Below are 24080 nucleotides of genomic sequence, written 5' to 3' on the forward strand. Positions count from 1 at the left end.
TATAACAGCATTGTACACACAAGCACTGGGTTTATCCCTTTTCAAGTCACCACAGAGCAAGATTTCAACCCAATGCCTGAATTGCCAACTAAATTTTGAGAATCTGAGATACCAGTTAAATTTTATCATTAAATGTTTCAATGAGTACTTGACTACAGGTAGTCCTTGACCTATGACTTTAATGGAACCTGTCCATTATGGTTGCAGGCTGTGATGGTTGTTAAGCAAAATGGCCTTGCTTAACTATATTTCATCCCTACTCTCTTTGATGCAGTTATTAAATGGAGCACAGAGTGTCTTGGATGGGGGAGACTCGGGGAGGCCTGCCACCCACCTGGGTCCAAAAAGGAGGCAGATAAATAATAAAAAGCTTTGCAAAGCCAAAAACAACCAGCAAAGGGGAAGAGCCCAACTAGATTAGGCCCACACCATGGTGGAGAGGCTTCCAAACAACCTATGCACATGGGTGCTTTGAAACATCAGGGAGACAGCGATTCATCCACTGGTGGCATTTTTGCCATGCTTGTGGGGTAGACCTCTGCGCTGATCAGCTAGTAATCAGGAGACTTCAGGCTTCTGCTGAGTCTTGCTAGGCTTTGAGGAAGTAAAGCTCATGCATGCGAAGACAGCAGCTCCAGGATGTATGTCTCAAAACCTTTCCCATGCTTTACCCCTTCTCTCCGCCACAAACCCACATTTTTTCAATAAAGAAAATAATCTGTCCACACAATCAAAAGTTTAAAAGATATCTAATGAGCATATTGATAAGGAAGATAATGTTGGTTTTATAAAAATGAATAATACTTAGCAATTTTTTCATAGGACTAGATATTTCTTTTTGGAGTAAAACCTGATTGATTAGGAGTAAAGCCTGATTGATTAGGTATTACAACTAATACGATTGGCTTAAATTATAAATGTTATAATTTAAATATGTAATTATATAAATAGTTTAATAAATAATTGATAATCAAGGTTAAAAGAAATGGGTCTATAAGAAGAAACTTTTAACTGGTCTTTTTATTTCGTTTGGGAATTAGAACAGTGCCAGGATAAGGGACAACAATTTCCCTGATATAGTGCATTGCTTAATAACAAAAATTCTGGCATAAGAATATTCAAATGCCTTTTAGAATTTGGCTGTTAATCCATCAGGGTTTGGAGATTTTCCATTGTTAATGCTTTAAAAATGTATTCAGCTTTCCATTATGAAATCTCAAGTATTCAAGTATCGAGCATCCATTAAAAATAATTCCGGGTAATTCAGTTTGTTGAGATGCTAGTTGATTTTTTTTGTCTTGCAGGTTTTCAGAAGTGTTTAGCTCCATAGAAACCTCTACAAAATGTATACTAATATTTTATATATTAGTGCTAATGTGACTTTCAATATTTTTTATTCCTTTATATCTTTCACTTTTAAAAACTTATTTGCCAGTAAACTTGAATATTATTGTCAGATTCTTATATTTTTGTTTTAAGAATAAAATATTGGTTGATATTTGATGAGTTTCTAAAATACCAATAAATACAGTGAGGGAAAACATTATTTGATCCCCTACTGATTTTGTACATTTGCCCACTGACAAAGAAATAATCAGTCTATAATTTTAACAGTAGGTTTATTTTAACAGTGAGAGACAGAATAACAACAAAAATCCAGAAAAATGCATTTCAAAAGAGATAAATTGATTTGCATTTTAATGAGTGAAATAAGTATTTGATCCTCTATCACTCAGCAAGATTTCTGGCTCCCAGGTGTCTTTTATAGAGGTAAAGAGCTGAGATTAGGAGCACTCTCTTAAAGGGAGTGCTCCTTATTTTATTTTATTTTTTTTGTGCTCAGGATTTTAAAGTACAGCTTAGAATGTCACTGCCTCTCCTGCTGCCTGAGTCGGTCTTCAGTTTAAATTTTTGTCTTCCTTAACAGCAGTGGTGGTAGCTGCTCTGGAGAGATGTTCCTCATCATGTCCGTATTTGGGGGAAGGGGGGATGGTGTCATCCTGCTGCCTCATTTGAAGATCTTGCCTTGGTTGAACGCTTTGCCGACGTGCTTGAAGTCACCTTCCCAAGTGAAGTACTCCTTCACCAGCTCCTTGCACTCCTCTCTGTCCAGGTCCATCTTCCCCCAGGTGTAGGATTCGTAGTCCAACTGCCAGTCGGCTCAGCGGGAAGGCGAGCTCTTGTCCGCGGAAGACCCAGATGCTGGAGATGCAGCTGTCATTGTTGGTGCCGAAGAGGATGATGGACATGAAGGCGTTCTTGTGCAGTTTGTCCAAACGTTGGAACATGCCAGTGATAAGGTTGCAGTTCATGAAAGTCTAGGCCAGCTCCTCTGGAAAGCAGTATTCTGCATACCAGATGGACCAACTGCCTTTGTTGAAGTGCTCCCAGAAGTGAGGCCACTTTCAGGGTATCTTCTTTGGAATACTTCCGCTTAAGGGGCTTTTGGGGAGGTGAGCAAATGGATCTTTGGATTTGAGCTCGGCTGCCCAGGCTTGTTCACACTCATCTAATTCCTCTACTGCCTTCTTCTCTTCTTTCTTCTCTGCTTTCTTCTTCTCCTTTGGTGTTTTCTCCTTCTTGGAGGATTCCTTCTTAGGCTGGTTCTCTGCAAACTTCTTGGCATCAAATTGCGCCATCTTCTCACACAGTTTCAAGTCCCCCAGGATGGCCTTGAACTGGGGCTGGTTTATGCAAGTCACAAACCAACGGTTCACATTTTTGTAAGGCTGGTGGAAGGTGGGCTCCAGAACCTGCTTGTAAAGCCAGAGCAGAGTGCAGACCACTGTGCTGTCCGCCAGGGTGATGTGCTCTCCGACCAAAAACGTGCAAGTCTTCAGGTGGGAATCAAGTAGGCTCAGGATCCGTTTCACTTCCTCCTTGGCATACTCCGTAGCCTGCTTGTTACTGTATATTGCATTATGCCAAGTGTGGGGAAGACCCAGGTGCTGGCTGGAGGCACGATGTCACTGTCAGCGAAGCTCATCCACTAAAGGACCTGGGCAGCTGCCTCTTGAGTTGTACCTCACAGTTCTTCGTTGCTGATGTAGTGTGCAATGGCATTGCTCTCAAATATGCAAAATCCATCATCTCCTTTGAAGACCTTTCCAACTGGGAATTTTTTTCAGAAATTCAGGGCTCTTGTTGGTCTGCCCAAAGTGGAACTAGGGCGGTGTGGAGAGGACTTTGATTTTGGCCCCGCTATATTGAGCAACACACACACACACACACACACACACACACACACACACACACAGAGACGAAAATGGATCATGGATGGGTATTTCAGCATGGTAATGACCCAAAACACTCGGCCAAGGCAACAAAGGAGTAGCTCAAGAAGAAGCACATTAAGATTCTGGAGTGGCTTAGCCAGTCTCCAGACCTTAATCCAGACCTTAATCTGTGGAGAGAGCTGAAGGTTCGAGCTGTCAAATGTCAGCGTCAAAACCTTAATGACTTGGAGAGGATCTGCAAAGAGGAGTGGGACAAAATCCCTCCTGAGATGTGTGCAAACCTGGTGGCCAACTACAAGAAACGTCTGACCTCTGTGATTGGCAACAAGGGTTTTGCCACCAAGTACTCAGTCATGTTTTGCGAAGGGGTCAAATACTGATTTCACTCATTAAAATCCAAATCAATATATAACTTTTGAAATACATTTTTCTGGATTTATTTTGTTGTTATTCTAACTCAGTGTTAAGCCTACCATTAAAATTATAGATTGATCATTTCTTTGCCAGTGGGCAAACATACAAAATCATGAGGGGAGCAAATGATTTTTTTCCTCACTATATATTATAATCTATTATACTATCTTCCATATTCTGATTGCAAACCTAGGAATTCTTTCAGTACTGATACTTTCAATGAATAAGTGTCTTTACCCTTGTTGTCTGTTTATACCATCAGCTCCAGATCTGCTTGTGAAGGTTTAGTGACTATCCAGTATGTTCTGACCTGGGTTCTCACCATTTGGTATCCAAAGTTGTTGTTTCAGCTGTGTCCATGAGGTGTTTTTGATCATACTTTGCTGCTTTTCAAGTTTGCTGTGTTGATTTGGTTCACTTTCTTCATATCTGCTGTGTCCCACCTGCCCTCCTCCCCATTTGCTCATACTAGCAAGGGAGACCTTAGCTCATCCCATCACTGAGCCCTTCCATCTAGTATTGAGTAGAAGTCCACCGAGAAAGCAATTTTTTATTAGTAAAACTCAAAAGTAAAACTTTACTGAAGAAGAAAGTCTGAATTCCTTTTCTAATGGTAGAAAAGGTGAGGAGAAAGCAGTTACCAATGGTATATTCCTTAGCTTGGGTGCAATTCAGGATATGTTAATACCTGTAAAGCTCACATCCATTTTGATTATTAGGTACCTGTATGTGCAAATTGGGAAAAATGTATTTGGAATTACAGCAGGAAATAATGGCCTGCCAACTGATAATATAATTTGGTTTTATAATAATACATCAGATAATTTTTTTCTGTGAGGTATAAATGAGTTTTTCTGGATGTATATATCAAACAAGTTATATGTGTACATACAAATTCAAAATAGATTTGGAAATATTTTACTGTGGGAAGGTGAAACTCTGAAGACAAAAAGCCTGAAGAAAACTTCAGTGAAAAGACAGTGATTGTAGGTCAGTTAAATGAAGGGCAGGAATAGAAAGCTTTGTGTGATAATACATTCTTCATTTAAGGAACTTTGATCTAGAGCTTGTTCAGTCTAGTAGTGAAGGCACTAGGCTAGAAGCCATTGTGCTGGGAGTTCTAGTCCCACTGTAGGCATGGAAGACACATGGGTGACTTGGACCCAATTCCTCTCTCTCAGTCCAACTTACCTCACAGGGTTGCTATTGTGGGGAAAGATATAAGGTGTATTAAGTATGTTCACTGTTTTGAATTTATATATAAACATATATAAACCTTTATTGTCAAAGTACAACATGTGTACATTGAGATTAACTGAGCCTCCCCCCGTGCTCTCTCCCCCCAACACACAGTGACAACAAACCCTCCATCCTACCACACCATGTGAACCAACTACACCACACACCGGTCTCCCAAGTCAATTCTGCATAAGATTATGTCCCATTTAAAAGCCTAACAGCCCACGGATAAAAGCTATTTTTCAGCCTGTTGGTACGGCTGGCTATATTCCTGTATCTCCTTTATAATAATAAAGAAGGGATTAGTAGATTAAAAAACCCTAAAATAAATACCTTTTGACCTGAAGATGAGATACAGTTCAAATTTAGTTCAACTCCATGTTTTCAGGGAGTTACTTTTTTAAATAGAATGGTGAGAAGGATTGTTGAGATACTGTTGTTGAAAGTGATCTAACCTCTTTTCAGTAACAACATTCATTGCTTTCTTTTATGTTTCACTAGCAGTGTTTAAAAGAATGAAGAACAGATATGCATTCCTCTTTCTTCCTTATTCACTTGCTCAGTATATTTCAGTTGAGTAGCCAGAGCTTCAGGAGGTGGCAATTTCTTTGAATAATATTCCAAATTGCAACATTTTTTATTTATTGTTAGTATTTAGTTAATTGATTAGTTACAGTAATATTTGAGTGATCCTAAAAGCTGTGATGATGAATAAAGTTTTTGCAGTATTACAAAGTTGCTTAATATTACCATAAGTAAAAGAAATAAAGTATTAGAAATAATAAGAGTTGAAATTTAGATTTTTTGTTCATTGCTTCTAAATTAAATATTTTATTTTTAGACCTCCTTAGCTACTCGTTTTGTTCACGATACTTTTGGAAAGCAATACAAGCAAACCATAGGACTTGACTTCTTTTTGAAAAGAATAACACTCCCAGGTAAGATGAACTTAGAATACATTATATAAAAATAGGAATAAGAAGGAGAGCATAAGAAAATGTAATGTAATACTTCAGGAATGTAAACAAAACTTTGATGGAATAAGGACTCCTACCTTGGGCTGGGAGTTGGACTCAAAGACCTCCAAGGTCTCTTCCAGCTCTGTGATCCTATGATTCTATTAACGAGGTTCATTGCTAAATAAGTCTGTATTGTTGCACTATTTTATATTTTGCAAATACTATTTGCAATTATTAAATCTGATTTGGAGCACGAATATGTAAATTTAGGAAAAATAGAACTTAAATGACCGTTTTGGACACATTAGGTTCTAAGGGAGAGCCTTGGTGGAGCAGTGGGCTAATGCCTCCTTAAGTAACACCAGCTGCCTGCAATTAGTGCAGGTTCGCATCCCACCAGGCTCAAGGTTGACTCAGCCTTCCATCCTTCCGAGGTAGGTAAAATGAGGACCCAGATTGTTGGGGGCAATTAAGCTGACTTTGTAATAATGCTGCTTGGGGTGTGTGTGAAAGCCCTAATAAGCAGGCATATACATAGAATGAAGGCTACTGCTAAGCTTGTAAGCCGCCCTGAGTCTTCGGAGAAGGGCGGGATATAAATGGAATTAAAATAAAAAAAATATAAAAAAATAGTGTTCTCCCTCCTTCCCTCTCCCTCCCTCTTTCTGCCCTTGGTCTTTCAGTCCTCTTCCCCCACTCTGTTTGTGTGTGTGTGTGTGTGTGTGAGAGAGAGAGAGAGAGAGAGAGAGAGAGAAGCACTTGCGCTTCCCTTCTCTCTCTTTCTCTCCTTCCCTCTCTCCATTCCTCTCTCTCTCCCTTACTTAAGGCTTTTCAACCTTTTCACCCATTGTACCACTTTTAGGATATGGCAACATCCTAGTACAGGGGTCGGCAACCGAAAAAAGGAAAAGAGCCACTCAGAACCGGTTCCATCACACAAACAAAAAAGTGGGAGCCGCAAAAAGTGTGTGTGCGTGCGTCCACTCACGCGCATGCGCAAAAACATTTTGCACATGCGCAAAATGGGAGGCACCTGCGCGGCGATGGGTCTCCCCTTTGGAGAGGTGCACGCCGTCCCGTTCGGAGACCTGTCGCGTTCGTCAAACATGGACGAACGCGGCAGCTGTGCAAACGGGACGGCAGCGGTTTGGAGAGTACGCGCGCACCTCTCCGAAGCCGCCGCCGTCCTGTTCAGAGACCTGCCGCGTTCGTCAAACATGGACGAACAGGCAGCTGTGCAAACGGGATGGCGGTGGTTTGGAGAGTGCGCGTGCACCTCTCCCAAGCCGCCGCCGTCCCGTTTGCACAGCTGCCACGTTCGTCCATGTTTGATGAACGCGGCAGGTCTCCGAACACGACAGCGGCTTGGGAGAGGTGCGCGTGCACTCTCCAAACCGCCACCGTCCCATTTGCACAGCTGCCGCGTTCGCCCATTTTTGACGAACGCGGCAGGTCTCCAAACAGGACGGTGGCGGCTTGGGAGAGGTGCGCACGCACTCTCCAAACCACCGCCGTCCCGTTTGCACAGCTGCCACGTTCGTCCATGTTTGACGAACGCGGCAGGTCTCCAAACAGGACGGCGGCGGCTTCGGAGAGGTGCGCGCGCACTCTCCAAACCGCCGCCGTCCTGTTCAGAGACCTGCCGCGTTCGTCAAACATGGACGAACGCGGCAGCTGTGCAAACGGGACGGCGGTGGTTTGGAGAGTGCGTGCGCACCTCTCCCAAGCCGCCGCCGTCCCGTTTGCACAGCTGCCGCGTTCGTCCATGTTTGATGAACGCGGCAGGTCTCCGAACACGACAGCGGCTTGGGAGAGGTGCGCGTGCACTCTCCAAACCGCCGCCGTCCTGTTTGCACAGCTGCCGCGTTCGTCCATGTTTGACGAACGCGGCAGGTCTCCGAACAGGACGGCGGCGGCTTGGGAGAGGTGTGCGCGCACTCTCCAAACCACCGCTGTCCCGTTTGCACAGCTGCCGCGTTCGTCCATGTTTGACGAACACGGCAGGTCTCCAAATGGGACGGCGGTGGTTTGGAGAGGTGCGCGCGCATCTCCGCCCTTCGCAAAGGTGCGCGTGCGCCTCTCGGAACGGGCAGTGCCACTCTCCATTTGGAGAGGTGCGTGCGCACCACTGCCCGTTCGAAGAGGTGCATGCGCACTGGGCGACGGAGCCGCAGGAGACGGCTCAAAGAGCCGCATGCGGCTCCGGTGCCGCGGGTTGCCGACCTGTGTCCTAGTACTACCAGTTGCCGAGCAAGGTGTCAAAAACCTGATTACCAAAAAAAAAAGAAAGGGAAAAAGTGATGAAGTACAGGTAGTCCTCGACTTACAACAGTTCGCTTAGTGACTGTTCGAAGTTACAGTGGCACTGAAAAAAGTGCCCCCCAAGCCACAGCCAAGCAAGACACCTGCCTGTCCACCCAGTGGTACTCTTCCTCCTGTCCGAGGTTTTCATTGTTGTGAGCATTTCTGTTGAAGATTGGCAGCGGGGATGGGTGGTGGTGTTTGGTTTTTATTCCCCCCATCTGCTGGGTGGTTGCAGCAGGTTTTGGTCACTTCACATGACCCTGGGACACTGTGACCGTCATAAATATGAATCAGTTGCCAATATGAATCAGTTGCCTGAATGTAAATCACAAGACCCTGGAGAAGCTGCAACTTTCCAGCTGATTGGCGCTTCTTCTGGGCTCAGAAGTGCTAGAATCAGTGCTGAGGTCCAGCTGGAGCCTGGCGCTGATCCTGGCGCTTCTGCTGAGCCCTGACAGCCCCCTTCCCCATTACTCTGAGCACCGTTGCAAAGCTTCGGTGCAGTTGCGAGGGGGGCAAGCGAGGAGGCTGTGAGAGTGTCAAGGTGCAAACCCTGTGCAGTGCCAGGCTTGGGTTTTTTTGAATGTGACAAAATCAGGAAGGGGTGGACTGGCTGGCTGGGAAAACTCCCCGTTTTTGCCTGTTTTCCCCCATTCTGCCTTCCCAGGAGGAAAACAGCATCTCCCCTTCCCCAAATTCTCTTTCCAAACTAGCTGCTGGCAAGAGCCAAGGTGATGCGACGCCCATCTGACTTGTCTCCTGCTGGTGCCCTGCCCGCCGACCCTGACGCCACTACTTCGGTCTTTTTGGGTAGTGCCCAGCCAGGAAGGGAACTTCTGGGGATGGTGTCCTGGAATGGGGCCTGAGAGCCTGGGAAGGCAGCGAGCTTGCGATCGCTCTGAGAGAGAGAGAGAGAGAGAGAGAGAGAGAGAGAGAGAGAGAGAGAGAGACAGACACACAGAGAGAGAGACAGACAGAGACACACAGAGAGAGACAGAGACAGGCACTTGCACTTCCCTTCTCCCTCCCTCCCTCTTTTTCTCTCCCCCCCCAATCTTCTGCTCACCACACATTCTTCTCCAACAAGCTGATTGGGCTGGCTTTAAATCGGCTTGCTGGCTGGGGATCACAGGCCAGCCACGTGCGCCTCGGACGGGGCCAGCCCGGGAAAGGGAATTCCTGGCCGCACTTCTCCCAGGGGGTGGGGCGCCCGGGTGCAGGGACAATCAGAAGCCCCACAAGGGGCCATGTCCGCAAGAGAGAGAGAGGGAGAGGGAGAGGGAGAGAGAGAGAGAGAGAGAGAGAGAGAGAGAGAGAGAGAGAGAGAGAGAGAGAGAGAGAAGGTAAACGCAAGTGCCTCTGTCTCTGGTATCTGTCTCTGCCTCTGCAAATGGTGGAGAAGATTGGGAGCAGGCTGAAAGAGCCGCATACGGCTCCAGAGCCATGGGTTGCCGACCCATGGGCTAGTTGATCATCTCTTTTGCATAGTCTATAGATGTTGTTAATGTATATGTATCTATTGATGGCTGATTTGTCAGAGCACCAGGCTTCTAGAAATTCCCTGGCAGTTTTGGAGTTGGCCTGGTCTAGGATTGTCATATTTTCCCAGTTGAAACTATGGTTAAATCTTATATGTTATGAAATTAAAGAATTTTTATCATGCCTTTGATTGCCAGTTGGTGTTCATGGATGCGTTCTGCCAGTCTTCTGCCTGTTTGTCCTACATAGTGGTTGTTGCAGTTGTTACATTGTATATTGTAGATGATTCCTGTTTTTTCTTCTGGGGTTGTTGGGTCTTTTGGTTTTCCTTACTAACACTGATAATGTTACCTAGTTAGGGTAATGAAATGTCTGCAAGAAAACGAGCAAGCTCAGAGAGCACCAAGGACCCCTCATTTCAACCCTGAGCTACAAATATTTTCCTTCATTGGCATTAGATTCTGATATGTGAATGGTGTCTTATGCTTAGCATGGCTGGCTCAAGAATTCTGGGAGTTGAAGTCCATGAGTCATAAAAGCGCCAAGGTTGCCTACCCCTGTGCTAGGCTATATGAAATTGCTGATATTTAATAGACCACTAAAGTTCAGGTTCCAAGGTAGTCATGAAAATACAATTTTGAACATTCAAGATACCCAGTTTCATGGTGCACAGGAACTATTGTATTATGCTACAAGGAAAATGTAAAGAATTAATTCAGAAAGATGGGCAAGTTAAAAGTTTGTTTCTGAAAAATTTGGCAGTGGGAAAGAAGTCCATTTGTAATTGACTTTGCAAGCATTAAAATGTGTTGCTGATGTAGTTTATAATGCATTAACAAACTAAAAGAAAAGAAAAATTCTCCTTGCAATCTTGTGTTATTACAGGCTGTATTAGTATAAAAAAGTAAAGTTATGCTTAAAATTCTACAAGCTAGACTCCAGCAGTATGTGGATCGAGAACTACCAGAAGTACAGGCAGCATTTCGAAGAGGCAGAGGAACTAGAGATCAAATTTTATTTTTATTTATTTTATTTATTTATTTATTTTATATACCGCCCTTCTCCCGGAGGACTCAGGGCGGTGTACAGAGAAATAAAGTAAGAATACAATAAAAATAAAATTATTAAATCCATCAGGCCAGGCCGGCTTGTTGGAATAGATAAGTTTTTAGATCACGCCGGAAGGAGCGAAGGTCGGGGGCCATCCGGATTTCAGCTGGTAAGCGGTTCCAAAGGATTGGCGCACCCACCGAGAATGCTCTCTTCCTGGGGGTCACCAGCCGACATTCTCTGACCGGTGGCACCCTGAGGAGGCCCTCTCTGTGGGAGCGCACAGGACGGAGGGATGTTGACGCTGGCAGTAGGTGCTCCCGTAGGTAATCCAGACCCACGCCATGTAGGGCTTTGTATGTCATCACTAGCACCTTGAATTTCACCCGGAAGGCAACTGGAAGCCAGTGCAGCTCACGGAGCAGAGGTGTAATATGGGAGTATCGGGAGACCCCCAAAAGCACTCGTGCAGCTGCACTCTGCACCAGCTGAAGCTTCCGAGTGGTTCTCAAGGGCAGCCCCATGTAAAGAGCGTTGCAGTAGTCAAGACAAGAGGTCACAAGTGCATGGGTGACTGTACGCAAGGCATCCAGGTCCAGATAGGGTCCCAGCTGGCGCACCAGACGAACCTGTGCAAAGGCCCCTCTAGTCACAGCTCCTATATGATCTTCTAAGGAGAGCTGTGAATCTAAGAGGACACCCAGATTGCGAGCCTTATCTACGGGGGGTAATAACTTGCCCCCGATATTAAGAGATGGAATAATCTGAATATCCTGACATGCCGGTATGTACAGCCATTCAGTCTTGTCTGGGTTGAGTTGAAGCCTGTTCCTCCCCATCCATTCCCAGACCGCTTCCAGGCAACGGGACATCACGTCGAGGGCATCACTGATGTGGTTTGGGGTCGAGATGAAAAGCTGGGTGTCGTCAGCATACTGATGATAACCCACTCCAAAACCACGGATGATCTCACCTAGCGGCTTCATATAGATGTTAAACAGGAGAGGTGAGAGGACCGACCCCTGAGGAACTCCATAAATGAGAGGCCTCGGGGTCGATCTCTGGCCACCCGCCAACACCCACTGTGAACGTTCCAGAAGGTAGGAGGAGAACCACTGAAGAACAGTGCCTCCCACTCCCAATCTCCTGAGACGCCGCAGTAAGATACCATGGTCGATGGTATCAAAAGCCGCAGAGAGGTCTAATAGGACCAGGACAGAGGAATGACCCCTGTCCCGAGCCCACCAGAGATCATTCATCAGAGCGACCAATGCCGTCTCCGTGATGTGTCCGGGCCTGAAACCCGATTGGTATGGGTCTAGATAATCAGCATCTTCAAGGAACAGAGGAAGCTGATGCGCCACTACGCTCTCAACAACCTTCGCAAGAAAGCGAAGGTTGGAGACCGGGCGAAAGTTGTTTAAAACAGCTGGGTCCAGGGAAGGCTTTTTGAGGAGGGATCTCACCACCGCTTCTTTCAAGGCTGTGGGGAAACTGCCCTCTTTCAATGAAGCAGTTACCACTGCATGGATCCAGCCTCGTGTCCCATCCCGAGCCGCATAAACCAGCCAGGAGGGGCACGGGTCCAATAAGGATGTATTGGAGCTTAGCTTCCTCATGATCCTTTCTACCTCATCCAGAGTCACAGGATCGAACTCTTCCCAGATAACATCAACAAGACTGTCCAAGTTCTCATCGTCAGACTCTGCCCAGTTGGAATCCAGACTGGTCCGGATCCGAGCGATTTTGTCCAGCAGATGTTGGCTAAATTCCTCAGCACGACCCTGCAAGGGATCCGCCTTCACCTCTAGATTCAGGAGGGAGCGGGTCACCTTAAACAGGGCGGTCAGGCGATTATCTGCGGACGCGATAAGGGTAGCAAAGTAATTAGACCTTGCCCTCCTTAGCGCCGCGAGATAAGACCTCGTAAAGGACCTTAGTCGCGATCGGTCGGATTCGGATCGGCTGGATCTCCAACAGCTCTCTAGGCCGTCTCTGACCCGGCTATTTGGACAACAGTGGCCTCTCGCGGATACAGGTTCTCCCTCACCGCTACCGCCACTCCCCCGCCTCTTCCCTGAGCCCGAGGCCTGTGTAGCACCCGGAAACCTGGTGGGCAAAGATCTACCAAAGGGACACCACCCTCAGGTCCTAACCAGGTTTCCGTAATGCAGGCCAGATCCGCATGTTCACTCTCAACCAAATCTCGGATGAGAGGAGCTTTATTGACTATGGATCTGGCATTAAAATATACAAGCCTGAGCTCAGGTGGTTGATTATCTTCGCTCCCGGTACCACGGGCCGAAACCAGAGGGTCGGAGTGCATCACCGCTTGAAGATAGCGGGGACGCACTCCCGGATGTTGATGCGGTCCTCTATTCGGACACCTACTGCCATTCCCTACCGTCGTTGGAATAGGTAATCCCAAACTCCGCTTCGGGGCCCCGAGGGTAGCTAGTCCAAGCTCCCTCTCAGCATGATCAATCTCAGGCCTGGCCTGAGTAGCGGTTGGTGGACACCTCCTGGTATCTGACCGAAACTCTATACCCTCCCCTCTCCCTAACCCCACAAAAAATTTAGCTAGAAAATTAACCAGGGGCCTCTTATTAGGCTCGTAACCGAGGCCCCTATCCCTGCCCAGCCATCTCTCAGGGTCCCAACAATTGGGCCCTTCATCAAGAGGTAGATTGGTAAGTGAGGCGGGTTGCAACCAGGAGGAGGGGGAACCCCTAAGGGCGAATAAGGTAGTGATGGAGTACTTGAGAAGAGTCATTGATTAAAGAGTGACTTCGTAGCTAATAAACATGTCCGTGTAAGCCATTATTTACAAATGGGGAAGATGTTAGTAAGATGTTAAAGTAATAAGGGACTCAATATTAATTAAAATTAGGTATTGATTAGGTAATAGGTATTAGACCCGGTCAATTGCTGCCATTGTTGCCGTTGCTGCCGAGCTCCGGAGGGGGGAGGCAAGGCTACACGCCGAAAAACGTTGCCAGTCAGTTGTTTTGCCAGTCAGTTGTTTTTGCTCTCCCCCTCCGAGTATGTACATCGGGTGAAGTTGTTCTAGTCCGTATGTAAGGCAGCGGGGATCGATTGAGGCTTGAACGGCATTTGGTACTTGATTCTGGGGCCAGCTGATCAGCGGTAGACCCAGTCATTCCTGCCGTTGCCGCCGCCGCTGCTCTGCTCCGGAGGGGGGAGGCAAGGCTTCACACCGCAAAACGGTGCTAGCCTGCTGTTTTTGCTCTCCCCCTCCGAGTATGCACATCGGCCGAAGTTGATCTAGACCCATTTATAAGGCAGCAGGAATTGATTGAGGCTGGTGGAGGCGTTTCAGAGTTGATTCTGGTGCCAGCTGATCTGAGGTAGACCCGGTCATTGTTGCCGTTACTGCCGCTGCTGCTCTGCTCCGGAGGGGGGAGGCAGGCTTCACACCGCTAAACGGTGCTAGCCTGCTGTTTTTGCTCCCCCCCCTCCGAGTATGCACCTCAACTGAAGTTGATCTGGCCCCATGTATAAGGCAGCAGGAGTCAGTTGAGGCTGGTAACGGAGTTTGATAGATGATTCTGGAGCCATAGCTGCCGTTGACGCCGCTGCTGCTTTGCTTCGGGGAGGAAGGCGAGGCTTCACACCGCAAAACGGTGCTAGACTGTTGTTTTGGTACTCCCCCTCTGAGTATGCACCTTGGCTGGGTCCCAGTGAGCCCCTTGGTCACCCATTGTAATGGCTTAACGCGGAGCTCAACAACTGCCGTCCATGGTCGCCGCCATCTTGGGCAAAAAATAATAATTGCTAACATACGCTGGATCATGGAGAAAGCTAGAGAGTTCCAGAAAAACATCTACTTCTGCTTCATTGACTATGCTAAAGCCTTTGATTGTGTGGATCATAACAAACTCTGGCAAGTCCTTAAAGAGATGGGCATACCAGACCATCTTATTTGTCTCTTGAGAAACCTATATGCAGGCCAAGAAGCAACAGTGAGAACTGGACACGGAACCACTGATTGGTTCAAAATTGGGAAAGGAGTCCGGCAAGGCTGTATACTGTCGCCTTGCCTATTTAACTTATATGCAGAGCACATCATGAGAAAGGCAGGGCTAGATGAATCAAAAGTTGGAATTAAGATTGCCGGAAGAAACATCAACAACCTAAGATATGCAGATGATACCACTCTAATAGCAGAAAGTGAAGAGGAACTAAAGAGCCTCTTGTTGCGAGTGAAGAAGGAGAGTGCAAAAGTTGGGTTGAAACTAAACATTAAGAAAACCAAGATCATGGCATCTGGCCCTCTCAATTCCTGGCAAATAGATGGGGAAGAAATGGAGGTAGTGACAGATTTTATTTTCCTGGGCTCCAAGATCACTGCAGATGGGGACTGTAGCCAAGAAATTAAAAGACGCGAAGACTTCCGGTGGCGACGCGACGTCGAAAGACAGCCGTTTTCGGGCTGCCCGCTCCGCAGCTGTGTTTTTCCATCGTAAACAGCGCCGATCAGCTGTTTAGATGGATTTGAAGCCCCCTCCTCGGGAGAAGAGGAGGGGGTGAGGCCCCAGGTAGGGGTTGAGCTCTCCGGGGCCGCCTGAGCTGAGAGCTTGGGCGGCTGAAGGATGAGCCCCCCCGAAGCCTGGGTTGCTCCGAGCTGCGCAGCGCCTCTGCTCTGGGATTCTTGGAGCAGAGCCAGGCGTTAGCAACCACCCCTGCCAAAAGGAAATACTTTTGATTATCAAGATGCAGGCAGAGCGGTACAGGAGGTCAAGGTGAAGTGGACTCTTTATTTTTACTCTCTAGCTCAATGGATTTTATAGCTTTAAAGTGAAAGTGCGTAATAAGTGAAAGTGGGGGAAGATGGCGGCTAAAACTTCTAAAGCTCTTCGGAATGCGGGGTCTTCCCTGGTGCAAGAGACCTCACTGCAAGCTTTGCTTCCTCCTGCATCTCCCTCGGTATTGACGCTTAAGGATTTACAAGACGCTCTTGGAAAGCATGCACAACTGATGTCTGATATGATGGATGAAAAGTTGAAAAAGCTGGAGGAGAAATTGGAGGAGAAAATGGAGAAATTGGAGAAGAAGATGGAAGAGAAGCTGAGAGCAATGAGGGTGGACATCTTGTCTAAGGTTGAATCCGTAGCTGAATGTGTGCTACAACTGGATATAAAAGTGGAGGATCTCAGTCAAAAGAACTCTATATTAGAAGCAAAGGTATTAGAAAATGAAAATATAAGGGATAAAATGGACGAAGAATTGAGCCTTGTTCAGTATAATCAGATGCAGTATGCTATTAGAATTAGGGGTTTAAAGGAGAATGGTAAAGAAGATTTAAAGCAGCTGATTTCTGAGGCTCTGGAAGGGGTACTGGGCCAGTCAGCATCTGAAATTGAGGGAAATATGGACAAAGTTTTTCGTGTAAATTCATGGATTGCAAGACAGAGGAAGTTACCCAGAGATGTGGTGGTCTATTTTACAAAGAGAGTAATTAGAGATGAAGTCATTCAAGCTGCTTATGATACTAATTTGGTAGTGGCTGAGCAAGAAGTTTTGGTTTTAAAAGAGATCCCTCCGAAGATCCTAAGGAGAAGGAAAGATTTTGCATTTCTAGTACAGGAACTTAAGAAACGTGATATTAAGTTCAGATGGGAGATTCCAGTTGGGTTGGTGGCGACGCACGAAGGTAAAAGACATCGTTTGGTTACTGTGGCTCAGGCACGTGATTTTTATAGTAATGTGTTAAAAGCAACCCCCCTATCATTTTTGGAAGCTGCAAAAGGATACGGTGTGGGAAAGTTTCAAGATGTTGCAGATAGAGAGACAGAGGACAATGGTGTTGGAGGGGATCAAGCCACAGTCTCATCGGTTGCTGCAGGAGGCCAGAAGATGATGCGTGCCGCCCTAAGAAGAGCGAGACGAGAGCAAGAGCAAGACCAGCAGAAAGTTATGGAATCTTCAAAGTGTGCTTACAGTGAAGATGTAGGAGGAGAGCGGTCTAAAGAAGTTTTTGGGGGTCATGACAGAGGTGCTCCAAAAGTTTTGGGGCGTTAAGATTGCTGATTAAATTTTTAGATTAGAATGTCAATGGAGTAAAATTATTATAGAGGAGAAAGAAAGTTTTTTTTCTCTTTTTTAATATTTTACACAATTTAAGATTGATGTTATTTGTTTGCTAGAAAAGTATATTAGGGTTATGGACTTAAACTATGTGTTGAACTAAGAGTGGGTATGTAAGCTCCTAATTAACAACAAGTTGTCTTAGAGATTGCCTAAATTTTTTTTTATATACTCTTTTTATTTGAACTTTTATTTGAACTTAAGGATGATTTGGAACTGTGAGACATTTGGCGTGATACATGCAAGAACTATTTTTGATTATAGTTTAGTTTGGTCGGAGATTATTAAGATTAACAGAGATAGGCGCTTTTGGTGTGTAACTGAGAATTTGTTTGGAAATTAGAGAAAGGTGGGAGAATGCAAATAGCAGGTAAAAGTTTTTTTTTCTTTTCCCTTTTTTTTTTTTTGAAATTAATATGAATAAGGACTGGGATTAAGAAAATTTATTTTGAGTAAAGATCTTTTTCTGTTTTCCTGGGATGGGATAATATTGTAACTTTTATAAAACTTTTCAATTAAAAAAAGTTACTTATTGTGAATTGTCTTTTTTGTAAGTTAGTTTTTTTTTTGCGCATGCCCAAGATGGCAGACGTGCTGGGCTGAGCTCCGCGAAGAGCTCCAGCTATTTAGGCGACCCTAGGAGCCCTACAGAGGTGTTTTTGCCCTCTGTATTGGGGTTAAGACACGCAGACAGAAGGTGGTTTGTTGCCGCTTTTTTAGCAGCGGCAGAGCCCTCCGTATCTGAAATCAGCTCCGTGATTTCCGGCGACCTTCGGAACGGCCTCGGCTGAGCCTGGAAGAGCCTGGAAGGCCCGGAAGAGCTGCAATTTATATAGCGCCAATCAGCTGATTATCGGAGCCGATGGAGCTGCGGCTTAGAACGGCGCTTGAAGTGCCGAAATATCGGAAGAATGACAGCAACGTCTGGACCGGCTGGTGGGGAGGTGAACTGAAATGCCCCGGCCACTCTGACATGGGGATCCATGGCCCAGTGATGGAATGCAGGCAGTTTGAACCACAGACCGTTGGGCAGCACAGTTCATCTTTACATCGCTCGTGCTCTGTGAGGCCAGCTAGACCAAATGGAAGATCTACGGGGATTTTAGTTTTCCCCCCTACTTGCCCTAATAAATCCAGGGACACAGGGTTTGGCGAGCTGAGTGTGGGCCTGTTTAGCCTATTTAACCTATTTAAGCTAGCACTGGCCTGCCAACTATACCTGGGAGCTATGGTTTTATGGCTCCTTTACTATGACGGGGCATGCTGGACTCGAAGCTGTTGGTGCTCCGCCAGCCGATTTTGGTCCCACTTATCGCCTGGCCCTCTCTTGATACGGAAAAGAATATGTGCAGCCGGAACACCTTTCCATTTTATTATTCAGCAGGCTGTTATGCCTTTGACCAATAGCTGCTTAATTCCTCTGTCTGCCGTACCCCCAAAGGACTCAGAAGGACCCGTGTATAAAGTCACTGTGAGAGAGTGGCTTAGACTTTCCATCTGCTACCCCCCTAGAGGTGAGAGACTTATGGGGGTATGCCTATACCCTGGGCGTGTATTCCAAGCCGCTTCCCAGATCAGACCTATGACCGTCGTGAGAGGACGGTGGCTGACCTGTTCTGGAGATTTATCCAGCTTGAGTGGCAGTGGAGCTGGTTTGACGGTCTGGATAGCTGCCCACCTTCTGACTTTAAATCCTCCTGATCAATCATGGGATCGCCTATTGCTGGACCTTATGAATCAATTATGGTTCGCCTTTGTTACTCTAGCACGGACTTATTCACTCTCAGGGGTGGCCCCTCTTCTTGGTTGCGACCCGCCTCTTTCTCTACTTCTCCTCTTGATGACTGACCCAATTGTTGGGACTCTGAGAGATGGTTGGGCAGGGACAGGGGCCTCCGATATAAATCCAATAAGAGGTCCCTGGTTTATTTTTTAGCTAAATTTTTTGTGGGGTTAGGGAGAGGGGAGGGATTACAGGTTCGGCTGGATACTGGGGGGTGTCCACCAACCGCTATTCAGGCCAGGCCTGAGATTGATCACGCCGAGATGGAGCTTGGACTGGTTACCCCCAGGGCCCCGAAGCGGGATGTGGGATTGCCTATTCCCACGACATTAGGGAATGGCAGCAGGTGTATGAACAGAGGGCCACATCTGGGAGTGCGTCCCCGCTATCTTCAAGTGGTGATGTGCTCTGACCCTCTGGTTTCGGCCCGTGGTTCCGGGAGCGAGGACGAGCAACCACCTGAGCTCAGGCTTGTGTATCTTAACGCCAGGTCCGTAGTTAATAAGGCTCCTATCATCCGGGATTTGGTTGAGGGAGAGTATGCGGATCTGGCTTGCATTACGGAGACCTGGTTGGGACCAGAGGGTGGTGTCTCTTTGGTGGATCTTTGTCCACCAGGTTTCCGGGTGCTACACAGGCCTCGGGCTCAGGGAAGGGGCGGGGGAGTGGCGGTAGTGGTGAGGGAGACCCTATATCCGCGGGAGGCCACTGTTGTCCAAATAGCCGGTTGTGAGTCTCTCCTCATAAGATTTGGCCCTAGGGCTCAGTTGGGCTTGCTGCTGGTGTACCTTTCACCTAGTCGCGTAGCGGCAGCCCTGCCTGAGCTGCTTGTCATCCTCTCGGGGCTGGTGATTGAGTTCCCCAAATTTATGATCTTGGGTGACTTCAACCTACCATCCCTGGGGGGATCATCTGAGTTAGCTCGGGAGTTCATGGCTTCCATGACGGCCATGGACCTGACGCAGGTTATCCAGGGCCCGACTCATGTGGGGGGTCACACGCTCAATTTGATTTTCCTATCTGGACGGTGGTTAGATGATCTGGGTGGGGGTTCCCCAATTGTTATGCCCCTGTCATGGACTGATCATCATCTCCTGCGGCTGACCTTCCGTTTTGCCACTCCCCGTCATGGGGTTGTTGAACCAACGAGATGGTTCCGCCCCAGACGCTTAATGGACCCTGAGCGGTTCCAAACAGCGCTTGGGTCCCCACCTGCCTCCTTTGCTCATGGCTCGGCCGATGCCCTGGTGGAAGCCTGGGAAAAGGCAGCCACGGAGGCACTCGACCGAGTTGTACCCATGTGGCCCCTGACCCGGTGCAGATCCCAGTGGGCTCCATGGTTTTCTGCGGAGCTCCGGGAGATGAAGCGTTGGAGACGGGGCCTAGAGAGCTGCTGGAGATCCAGCCGATCTGAATCCGACCAATTTTAAATTTCATTTTATAACATTTAAAATGTTTTAAATATTATTTTGCATTTCAATATTTTATTTTAGTCGCATAGCTTAGAAAACATTAGCTGGGCAGCCAAGTAAATCTGCATTTCAAATTACCATTCTGTGTAAAAACAGTTTGTCAGTGTATTATGTATAACTGCTGCTTAAAAAACAAGTGAAGCCTCTTAATGAATTTCAGCATTCTTTGAAATTTGATGTATTACAGCCAACCATGTGTTGTGTGTAGTAAAAAAGCTTGTTGCTAATTTTACTTAACTTTTAGAAGACAAATACATTAGTGATGAACACATTTTATATAGGTATATTGTATAGCGTTTCAATACTGAATTGTAAAGATTATTTAATATCTGATTCTGTTAGTCAGCTATGCCTTATACATCAGCTTTTTGTTCCCCCTTCCTTTTTTCAGGAAATATAAACGTTACTCTTCATGTATGGGATATTGGAGGCCAAACAATAGGAAGCAAGATGCTGGACAAATATATCTATGGTGCACAGGTATGGTTAAATAATTGTAAACTACCACAATTTCTTATACTTGGTCTTCCTAGAATGTTTATTTAAAAATAATAATTTACAACACAAGTTTAAATTAATATTAAAATGTACATGAAATTTATTTGAACATTCATTTTGTAGATCAAGGGTTATTTTGGGCAGGGTGCTTGGACAGTACTTTTATGATTTTTTTTTGAATGAGATGTGTCACTAATAGCTCTCTGAAACAGATGTTGCTTGCTTTGTTATTATGTATATTCAGTTGAAAATAGCAGTTTTTATTACAGTTATCTAGATATCCCCATGCTGTGTGACTAGAGATACTTTCTGTTGAGAAAAAGGAGGAGGAGGAATTTAAGGGCAATCCTATGGCATTAAATTTGTTCAACTAGCCAAATTTCTGGGGGAGTTTACAGATGGTAACCAATTAGATAAATCTTTTTACAAAACAGTGAAAATAAATAGTACGTTGCAAGCAAAGAAACTATGTTAATAATCATAGTTAACATATATGACCAGTGCATGATTTTAGCACAAAGTTTTAGATAGAATGAGTATATATGTATGCAGTGGATATAAAATATCTACACACTCCTGTTAAAATGCCAGGTTTTTGAGAAGTTAAAAATTAGACCAAGATAAATCACCTCAGAATTTTTTCCACCTTTAATATAACATAAGCTGTACAATTACAAACAAACTGAAGTTGTTTAGGGGAAAAATAAAAAGCTTATAATAATGTGGTAGCATAAGGGTGCACACCCTTAAACTAATAATTTGTTGAGGTACCTTCTGATTCTGTCTTTTGGAGTAGGAGTCTATCAGCATGGCATATCTTGCCTTGGGAATCTTTGCCTCCTCTTCCTTGCAAAAGCACTTCAAATCTGTCAGGTTTCAAGGGCATCTCCTATGCAAAGCTCTTGTTCCCTACAGATTTTCAATTAGATTCAGGTCCAGGCTTTACTAGGGCCATTCCCAAATTGGATCTTCTTCTGGTGAAGTCATTCTTTTGTTGATTTGGAGGCATCCTTGGGTTGTTGTCATGTTGAAAGGTGACATTCCTCTTCATCTTCAGCATTTTAATAGAGGACTGAAGGTTTTGTGTCAAAATTAACTGATATTTGAAATTCTCCCTACCCTGACTAAAGCCCCAGTTCCAGATGAAGAAAAGCAGCCCCAAAGCATAATGCTGCCACCGCTATGCTTCACTGTAAGTATAGTGTACTTTTGGTGATGTACAGTGTTTTTGCATAAAGCATACTTTTTTGGAATAATGGCCAAAAAGGTCAGCCTTGGTCTCATCAGACCCTAATACATTTTCCCACTTGTTTTTATCAGACTTGATGTAGGTTTTTGCAAAATGTAGCAAGGTTTGAATGTTTTTCTTTGTGAGAAAAGGCTTCCATCTTGCTACCCTACCCTACAGTCCAGACATATGAAGAATACAGAAGATTGTTCTCACATGTAGTATACAACAAGTACTTGCAAGAAATTCCTCCAGCTCTTTTTAATATTGCTGTAGGCCTCTTGGCAGCCTCTTGGATCAATTTTCCTCTTGGTTTTTTTCATCAACTTTGGAGGGAGATCCAATTCTTGGTAATGTCACTGTTGTGCCATATTTTTTTTCAATCTGTTGATGACTGTCTTCACTATGTTCCATAGTATATCCCAGGGGTCGGCAACCTAAAAAAGGAAAAGAGCCACCGGGAACCGGTTCCATCACAAATTAAAAAAACTGGGAGCCGCGTGCGTGTGTCCATGCATGCGCATGCGAAAAAAAACGTTTTGCGCATGCGCAAAACGGTTTTTTGCGCATGCGCGGACGCACGCGGTTGCCATTTTTTTTAAAGTGAGATGGAACCGGTTCCCGGTTGCCCGACGGTGACGGCCCGTCTGCAAAGCTGCCGCTTTCGGCAGCTTTGCAGACGGGCCGCGGCAGCTTCCTCAAAGAGCGGCACCGCTGCCCGTTTGCCCGGAGGTACGCGCGCACCTCTCCAAAGGTTTGGGGAGGTGCGCGCGCACCTCCGGTCGTTCGGAGAGGTGCGCGCGCACCTCTCGGAATGGGCAGCGGCGTCGCTCTTCGAGAAAGCTGCCGTGGCCCATCTGCAAAGCTGCCGCTTTCGGCAGCTTTGCAGACGGGCCGCGGCAGCTTCCTCAAAGAGCGACGCCGCGGCCCGTTCGCGCGGAGGTACGCGCGCACCTCTCCAAAGGTTTGGGGAGGTGCGCACGCAGCTCCGCCCATTCGGGGAGGTGCGCGCGCACCTCTCGGAACGGGCCGCGGCGTCGCTCTTTGAGGAAGCTGCCATGGCCCATCTGCAAAGTTGCCGCTTTCGGCAGCTTTGCAGACGGGCCGCGGCAGCTTCCTCAAAGAGCGACGCCGCGGCCCGTTCGCGCGGAGGTACGCGCGCACCTCTCCAAAGGTTTGGGGAGGTGCGCACGCAGCTCCGCCCATTCGGGGAGGTGCGCGCGCACCTCTCGGAACGGGCCGCGGCGTCGCTCTTTGAGGAAGCTGCCATGGCCCATCTGCAAAGTTGCCGCTTTCGGCAGCTTTGCAGACGGGCCGCGGCAGCTTCCTCAAAGAGCGACGCCGCGGCCCGTTCGCGCGGAGGTACGCGCGCACCTCTCCAAAGGTTTGGGGAGGTGCGCGCGCACCTCCGCCCATTCGGGGAGGTGCGCGCGCACCTCCAAACGGGCGGTGCCACTCTCCATTTGGAGAGGTGCGCGCGCACCACTGCCTGTTCGAAGAGGTGCGCGCGCACCGGGCGGCTGGGAGCCTTGGAAAGTATTTTGTACCCTTCTTCTGACTGATACCTTCCTACAATGATATTCCTTTGATGCTTTGTAAATTCTTAAGGCTATGGCTTTTGCTGCAAGAGGCAACTGAATAAATGTCAGAAAAGTCCTATTAGAACAGCTAAACTTTATATAGATTTGATCATAGTCACTTCAATTTGATGACAGGTGTATATTGACTATTATTTAACATCAGCTTGAATGTGATTCAATTCAATTCTGAACATAGCTACATACCTATTTGTAAGAGGGCATATGCACTCTTATGGAACCAAGTTGTAAGTTTTTTTATTTTTGCCCTTAAAAGATTTCAGTTGTTGTACACCTTATTTGTTATATTACAGATGGTAAAAATTGTGAAGTGATTTGTTTTTTTTAACATCTCAAAACTCTGGCCTTTTAAAAGGTATATGTAGACTTTTTATATTGTATGTATGCATATATGTATGTATAGACACACATATCTATTTTCAATACACTCAGTTTTTTTCAGAGTAGTGAAGAAAATACTTGAGGACCAGTTGTATCTTGGAGATGGTAATGTGTAAATGTAAAAGAAAGATTGTTGATAAAGGGAAATTGGAAATTGCACACTATATAACAAATCTGAGCCAACTACATTGCAGCTGAAGAAACCAAGATTTCTCACATAAAACAGGGAAGCTGTAAAATTAATTTAAATCTCATAATAACAATACAATTTGTCTATGTGGGAAATAATTATATCCATGAAGTTTAGAAAACATTGGAATGTGAGATTGTA

The 24080-nt window shown here is 46.1% G+C and overlaps 1 protein-coding gene and 1 pseudogene across 7 annotated transcripts in view; one reads left to right on the top strand and one right to left on the bottom strand.

Moving 5' to 3' along the window:
• Window positions 1–24080, top strand: part of RAB28 (RAB28, member RAS oncogene family) — a 161409-nt gene that overhangs the window by 28471 nt on the left and 108858 nt on the right. For 4 of the 6 annotated variants that reach the window (XM_081332400.1, XM_081332402.1, XM_081332401.1 and 1 more), the window contains exon 2: window positions 20436–20524. In XM_081332400.1, coding sequence (XP_081188526.1) covers window positions 20436–20524 — 89 coding nt within the window. Of the gene's footprint in view, window positions 1–5730; window positions 5828–20435; window positions 20525–21672; window positions 21735–24080 lie in introns of all 6 variants that reach the window. The other 2 variants (XM_081332404.1, XM_081332405.1) reach the window with 2 other exon arrangements.
• Window positions 1964–3206, bottom strand: LOC308670731 (elongation factor 1-gamma-like; annotated as a pseudogene). Its single transcript has one exon. The product of its transcript is annotated as an elongation factor 1-gamma-like (transcript).

Source organism: Vipera berus, assembly GCF_964194415.1.
Source record: "Vipera berus genome assembly, chromosome: 7".
Classification (NCBI taxonomy): domain Eukaryota; kingdom Metazoa; phylum Chordata; class Lepidosauria; order Squamata; family Viperidae; genus Vipera; species Vipera berus.